A 7,458-nucleotide genomic window follows, 5' to 3' on the forward strand; every position below is an offset into this window, starting at 1 on the left:
TATTCATAATGTTGAAGAGTCAGAGAACTTTTCTATTAGGGTCAAAAGTGCCTGGCGCTTGGTTTTATTCACTGAAGAATTGCATCTGCTTGAATTCTGGGGAGGGATATAGTTTTAGCACATTTGCCCATGATGACTCAAGGGACACTGAGCAGGATCTATCTAATATACCTTAAAGAGAAGCGTGGGATACACCACTTTATTCATATGGCGGCGTGCGATCTCAAGAGACTAAACCCTGCCTTCCAGCTTCCTTTTGTGGAAAGGAAAACTCAGAAACTCAAAAGAAAAAGGAAAACTAAACTTGAGCAGGGGAATGCCATCATGGTGCATAAGTCTACACAGAGCATCACCCACTGGCATCAGCATGCTCATGCTGCAGGCTGGAGGGGTGCTTCCTTCAGAAGCCACAAAGCCATGTGAGCATAGGATGAGGCCAACACAAACCAGTTAAAGCATGAGCCTAAACTGGTTTAGGCTTGGGTGGATGTCCCCCATGGGCTGAGTAATCTCATGTTTGCCTGGGGAAGACCTTATTCCAGACTATATCTGAAGTCCCCTGAAGGGAAGCTATGGCCATAGGGTTTTTCTGGTGATGGATGGATTATTCCTACAGGGTTTTATGAAATGCCAATCTCGGCTGTGCATAAGGTGGAGGGACGGTACCTCACAATGAAGTCTGAGTGTGCGCTCTGCATGATCTGCTTCTCCGAGCGGATGTGCTCCTGCTGCCTTGTGTCCACAATGTGACGTTTCTTCAGTATTTTCATGGCAAACGTTTTAGTTTCTTCACTTTTTAACTGGACCTTGGGTGAAGCAGGCAAATGCAACGGTTAGAAGCAGGGCGCGCCTCCCCACCAAGCTGTGACAGTCCAACTGTGTAACCCAGTAATCCCACCATCCTACCTGAGGGAGCTGGGTCTCTTTAGTTTGCAGAAGAGGAGACTGAGGGGAGACCTCATTCATGTTTATAAATATTTAAAGGGTGAGTGTCACGAGGATGGAGCCAGGCTCTTCTCGGTGACAAACAATGATAGGACAAGGGGTAACGGACACAAACTGGAACACAGGAGGTTCCACTTCAATTGGAGAAGAAACTTCTCAGTGAGGGTGACAGAGCCCTGGCCCAGGCTGCCCAGAGAGGTTGTGGAGTCTCCTTCTCTGCAGACATTCAAAACCCACCTGGACGCCTTCCTGTGTAACCTCATCTGGGTGTTCCTGCTCCGGCAGGGGGATTGGACTGGATGAGCTTTTGAGGTCCCTTCCAGTCCCTGACGTTCTGGGATTCTGTGATTCAAATAGTCCCATCACCCTACCATAAAATAAGCCTTCTCACCTCTTCAATTATTAGCTTCACTTTGGCATGAACCAGATTTCTAAGCCCTTGGTCTATTGCTGAATTGAAAAGCCACTTCTAAAACTCCATGTGTTTCAGGGAAAACCCAACTGTCAGCATTACTCTCCGTCAGAAGACATTCCTAGCTGATGTACAACTTTTAGCCTTTTTCTGTATCTAGCAACAAAAGCGTCGGCTCTGGCAGGGAAATGCAGTCCTTGGATGTTTGTAGAGCATGAGCAGAGCTGGCTTTTCAATGGTGCTGCTTGGTCATGTCTTTACTTTTAACCTTAAGCCCCAGCAACCTACTTTTAGCCTGATTGCTCGAGATGAGGTTAAGGGGAGTTGTTTGCTTGCTCGCCGGTGTTACCCTGGTAACTTCTGATCCTTGAGCCATCCCCAGCCCACTCTGCAAGACCGGTACCCTTCTCAAAGACAGCTGGAATGCAGCCATCCTTTCCATCCTGGCCATCCCCCTCTTAGTCACTACCAAGTGAGAAAGAAGCCTCATCACTGACCTACCAGGCCTCTTAGTTTGCTGAATTCCCACAGCAGCTGCTCACAATAATATTGCCAGTTAAATGCTTTTCCCCTTTTACAGCAAGAGGTGCCATTTGGTGACTTCTATTTTGGTTCTTGTTGGAACTTGGCTTCAGTCAGCAGACAAGCATCTCGTCTGCTGTCAAGACCCACCAGAAATTCAGCTTGCCTTTTAGGTTAGGAGACAACATTCATGCGATCACAATTTATTCAATGTAATACCTATTTTTTTGTTTTCTTGATAACAGCAACATGGGCTTATATGAGACATGGCACCTTCCACACTTTTCCCAGGTTGTCACTGCACCCAGAACCTCAACCAGTTTCCTCTGCATTTATTCTGTTCAGATAATGGTTTGAATTGCAGGGAAAATGAGAGGGGCGGTACCCTCAGCACCCCATCTTTGTCAGAAATCAAACTGGTACTCTGATGTCCACAAAGACACATAGAGCTTCAGAAAATCAAACCCCAACACCTGATTCGTAGCTGGCAAACAGATTTCCACCACTACAAGTGATTCAGAAATGAACCTTAATAAATGAGAGTCCACAGCTCAAAGCAGAAAGAAATTCGGTAGAATTATGGCAGACTGAAAGTGATAAAAACATTTTTGATCTGGGGTTACGGTTTGGAGTTTTTCTGTTGTTTTATTTTAAATAAATAGTGAATGGGGTTAAGTTCAACTGCTTGAACGAAATCATTTGATATTATCCTATCTAAATCAAAGCGGGCTGTTTCAGAGGAGCACGGCGACAAGTGAGGTGACACACAGGGAATGAAGTGATAAAGAACATGAATGTAAAATCTGGACTGAGCAGAATTTACCAAAACTTGAAAAAAAATCAATGTTTAATATCCCTAAGCATATACTACTGGAAAACTTGCTTTTGATGGCAACTGAGATTGTGTCGTTCCCCATCAGACCTGGCCATCTGTTGATGGAAAAGCACCATCAGTGGCCACAGAAATTATTTCAAACAAAAGCCTGGGCAAATCTGTAGTAGATATTACAGATCAGAACCTGTATTTTTGAAGGTTAGGCTGTCCAAAGACAGATGTCCAAATAATAATGAACAGTGGCACCAGAAAAGGAGCTCCAGTAGCAAAAATGAACACTTCTTGGTCAGTTTGGAGATGAAACAACAACAACAACAACAAAACCCACAAAAAACCCAACTTATTTAGTACTCTAAACTTACTTGAAACAGGAGTTGTTATTATCCTAATGTTAATCTGTACTTGACATCAGTGTTAAAAATAAACACAGCAGCTTGGTGGAGGCTTAGATGAATAAATACCAATATTTTATAATAAAGGGTAGTATGAATAAATCCCAGTATGTCCCCTTCTGGTGTTACGATTTTACTACCATGGATTCTGACTGCCTAATTTTCATGTCTTTCATTAAAAAACTATTTCTTTCACTAATTACTGTTTTATCAGGGATACCTGGGCACATGATGGAGAGTCTGGAAGTAACTTGCTTTTCTATATGTATCTGCAGAGTTTCAAAACAAGTACAGGAAAGGAAAACACTGTAAGGAAGCAGAGGGCAGTGGTTTTATTTGCTGTTTGATGATGTTATCACTGCCACCAATGTTTAAATATAGAACAATAAGGCAGCTACAGTTAGCTAATGCAAGACTTTGACCTAATGCCACAGGAGAATCAGATCCATTTTCTATTCCCACTCCTGGCATGCTTCATAGCACAGAGGATTTAGGAAAGTTTGAGAGTGTGAGGGGATTAATTTACATTACATGTGGTAAAGCACCGAAACAAGCTGCTGAGATACAAAATCTAAGGCTTATATTTTGGATCACCTGGTTGTCCATCTGGAAAATGAACCCTGCAGACTTCTCCTTCTTCATCATACCTGAGTCCTCTCCTTGCTTTGGCGTTTCTGTGAGGATTATTCTTATGATGTAAAGCTGGGAAACTCCAGGTCATTTCTATTATTCTTATAAACAGCAAATTTTAATATTAAGCTCATGACAGTTAGTAGAAAAAATCTCCATGTCTAAGCTGAATTTCATTTCAAAAGTAGAAAAAAAAAATTCAGGAATCATCCTGACTTTAAATATAAAAACAAATAAAGAAAAGCATTAACACTGAGAATGACAGTTAATAGAAAAAATCTCCATGTCTAAGCTGAATCTCATTTCAAAAGTAGAAAAAAAAATTCAGGAATCATCCTGACTTTAAATATAAAAACAAATAAAGAAAAGCATTAACACTGAGAAGATAAGAATGGGCTGCTAAGAACACCCTGTCCTCCAATTACAATGTGAATAAATAGCACTGAGGGCCACAGGAGCCACAAGGATTTTGACTCTCAGCTCAGAAAGAGAGGGGGTACATGGGGCAGGAAGCTTGGCTTCCCAAAGTGACCCACCACCAAAATCTCACAAATGCTTCAGAAAAGGGAAAAGCGTGACATTTTCCACGGAAGGCAGTTTGCAAAGCAGCCAGCCTTGTTACACAGCTCACAAGATCAGCTTTCCCTCACTTGGAAGCATCATCTCATATTTCAAAGGCCTTGGGACTATAGATTTGGTGAAGACCTGCCCGAGCTTTGGGTTTCAACTGCTCTTTGAGAGCAGCCGAGCAGCAAAGAGGACAGACACAGGGTAACCAGCAGCCTCCCTCTTGCTTAACCTTTTTTTTCCAAGTTCAAAAAACCAAATTCTGGTCCCTTTCTTCCTCCTTTTTTCAATCCTCTCCTCACATTCACTTCACCCAGTTATTGCCCTTTCACCAGCATAAGAATCTCCAAAACTCTCTGTCTTGGACATTCAGAGCAAACATCAAGACTACTGTAAATGTACACATTCAACAAAACTGTTAAAGACAAGTATCTGTTGAAAGGCCCAGTGGCAGGAAAAAAAAATAGAATTAAAATTTATAGCATTGAGTAAGCTCCTGCCCTGTCTCTCCAACTTCATACACACATTGCAGCTTTCCATTTTATGTTCACTGCGCTCTGGCACACGGTCCATGGCTCAAATCCTGCCTCCAACTTGCCTGGACTTAACTGCAAGACGCAAGGCAGGCTGAGCAGCAAACATCCACTGAGAGCAGGCCCATACCAACCTTTCCAGTGCAATAATCCCCAGTAAAGCTGTAGGTACTACTGATGCTCTCCTGCTCAGACTTCCTCCTGGTGAATTTGCTTGAGCTTTTGCACTCTTAGTTAGAAATGGACCTCCTGAGGAGAGTATCAGCCCTTGCAGTTGCGGAACAGGAAAACACTTTCTCTCTGTCAGGGTGGACAGGAGTTGAAGCCAGCAGCTTTCTTCTGTGCTAGCCTCAAAGCTGCCCTCTCCTCACATGCCTTGCGTTCGTGTGTCACCCAGGGAGTGCCATCCATTCAGTGTCATGGCCTCATCATCTCTTCTTTGGCTGTGTGTCAGCATGGTGCCCCATTCCTATGTCACCAGGTATTTTTTTGGCAGCCTGAGTCATTGTGACGAAGCAACCCCTGAGCCAACCCAAACAGATGGATCACTATCTGAAAATACACTCAAGGAGAAGTTCCCTTGAGGAGGACATGAGGACACAGCAGGGAAACGGGTTTCATTTTGCTGCTAATAAGCTGAATTCAGAGGACGACTTTTAACTTCTCAGTGCTGAGAAAATAATGCTGCTTCAGTAAAGAAACTTTAAAAACACCTTTATGAAGGGGAGGCAGATGTCTTGGTAGTGAGCTGAGCAGAAGAGGAATTTTATGAGACTGGGACAGGATGCAAATGCAGGAGAGAAGAGGAAGAGAAGAGGAGAAGGAGAGACAAAGAGGAGAAGAAGGAGGAGAAGGAGGAGCAAAGAAGGACAAGGAGCACAAGGACAAGAGAAGAGATAGATCCAACTTCTGCTTTTCCAAGTCCTTGCTTTGTTAGACCTCAGCAGGCTTCTCCTCGGCTCCTCATGCTTATAGGAAGATGTTGGAACAGCTCCAAAAGCCCTGCTTTGCTTTATGGTCTACTAACTTCTGCAACTTCCAAAGCACACAGTGCACTTGAGGTCTGATTTTTTTGTATTAAACTCAGCTATAATTCATGTACAAATAAATATGGTTTTACTCCTCAGTGCTTTTTCAGACTTTCTGGGAAAATGGATCTTGATGAGACGAAATCCAGACCTCGATGGAAAAAAGAGTAAAAGGGTGTGTCTTTATGTTTCTTACCCTTACTCTCTCTCTGCCTCTATTTACTATAAATCACATATGTGTATTATACATAGTCTGCAATGTGAGCAATTTCCATGCAACTCCAGTGAGAGCTGAACTGATACAACGCAAGCTGACCTTGAGAATCTGTAAACCTTAATAAATATTTACCAGGATGTAGAACAATCTCCCACAAAAGGATTTATTTTCAGTGAAGACTTAGTGAGGTTCCTGAAACTTGCCGTATCTAGGCCAAGGATATGCTATTTTAACTGCACTTATCTCATTCACATCTGGTCTTCTATTCCTACATGATCTTCTTCTAGGAAAAGACTGCAAAGAACCTCTCCTGATTTTCTGAATTCCCTTTTTCCCGTTCAGAAAGTGGAATTTTCTAAATTCCATTTACTGTATATGCTGTGCCTGTGGGTTACAGCTCTTGCATGGCCGTGGGTTTTCCAAGAAGTCCTACTTTTATGGGGTTTTTTTCCTCCAGGGAGTTGCTACAGGTAATGTTTTTCACTATGGTACCCTGTGCAGATTCCTGAAGCCATGAAAAAGCAACAGACCCAAGGGCATGAAAGCAGAGCTGAACACATATTTATATTCATAATTTATCCTTCCTTCATTTTGGCAGCTACATAGAGATTACAACTGGAATTGTGTTTGCCACTCAGAAATCTCCAGTTTTCTCCTGGCTGATATAATGGAGGTATGTGAACATGAACTTTCACAGTGTCTCAACACTGCACTCACAAAAACCTTGCTCAGGAGCCTTTCCTGCTAAATCTTCAAGGGAGCTGGCTGGGTGCTCAGCTAAATGGGAACACACAGGGAGTGCAGTCTGTGCAAGTAGAAAAATATTTTGTTTACTCTGGAGATGTGGCTTTTTCCGAAACACACAGTGACGGTGAGCTTTCAGGAGCTAGACAGAAGCTTTTCTTCAGCTCCTGTGTCCATGGCACACAGACAAGTTTCTTGTCGCTCATGCTTCCCATTGAACTCCATGTGTGAGCACGGCAATACCTCTGTAACAACAAAGATGCTTTCCAAAGGGCTTTTGCTAGCTGTGCATTTTGCTATACATTATTCAGCTATAATAGAGCCAGGGAATCTCTGCTATCATGCAACACGAATATCTTTGCATTGTGTTAAATTATAACTGACTCAACCGTGGCACTCGGGAACCTAAGTGCAAATGCTTTCACTTGCTGGATATGTCCAAGGTCCTTTATTTCCTTCCCAGCTAAATGTGCTCAAACCAACCAAAATAGCAGCAGCTGCTGCTGAGCGCAGCACTTGCAAGCTGAGCTCCCCTAATCCTGACAGCTGAACTGCTGCGTGAACAAAGCAGCGACTTCTCCCTGTCCCCAGCAACAGAGTACAGCATGCTTTTAGTGCTAAATATATTTACGC

The 7,458-nt window shown here is 43.0% G+C and overlaps 1 protein-coding gene across 1 annotated transcript in view; it reads right to left on the reverse strand.

The window, feature by feature from the left end:
* Positions 1 to 7,458, reverse strand: part of PRKG1 (protein kinase, cGMP-dependent, type I) — a gene marked incomplete at its 3' end in the record, with an annotated part of 22,669 nt that overhangs the window by 7,849 nt on the left and 7,362 nt on the right. The window contains exon 2 of the mRNA XM_010194426.1: positions 667 to 806. Coding sequence (XP_010192728.1) covers positions 667 to 770 — 104 coding nt within the window. The remainder of the gene's footprint in view (positions 1 to 666; positions 807 to 7,458) is intronic.

This window comes from Mesitornis unicolor, unplaced genomic scaffold (genome assembly GCF_000695765.1).
Source record: "Mesitornis unicolor isolate BGI_N332 unplaced genomic scaffold, ASM69576v1 scaffold17021, whole genome shotgun sequence".
Taxonomy (NCBI): Eukaryota; Metazoa; Chordata; class Aves; order Mesitornithiformes; family Mesitornithidae; genus Mesitornis; species Mesitornis unicolor.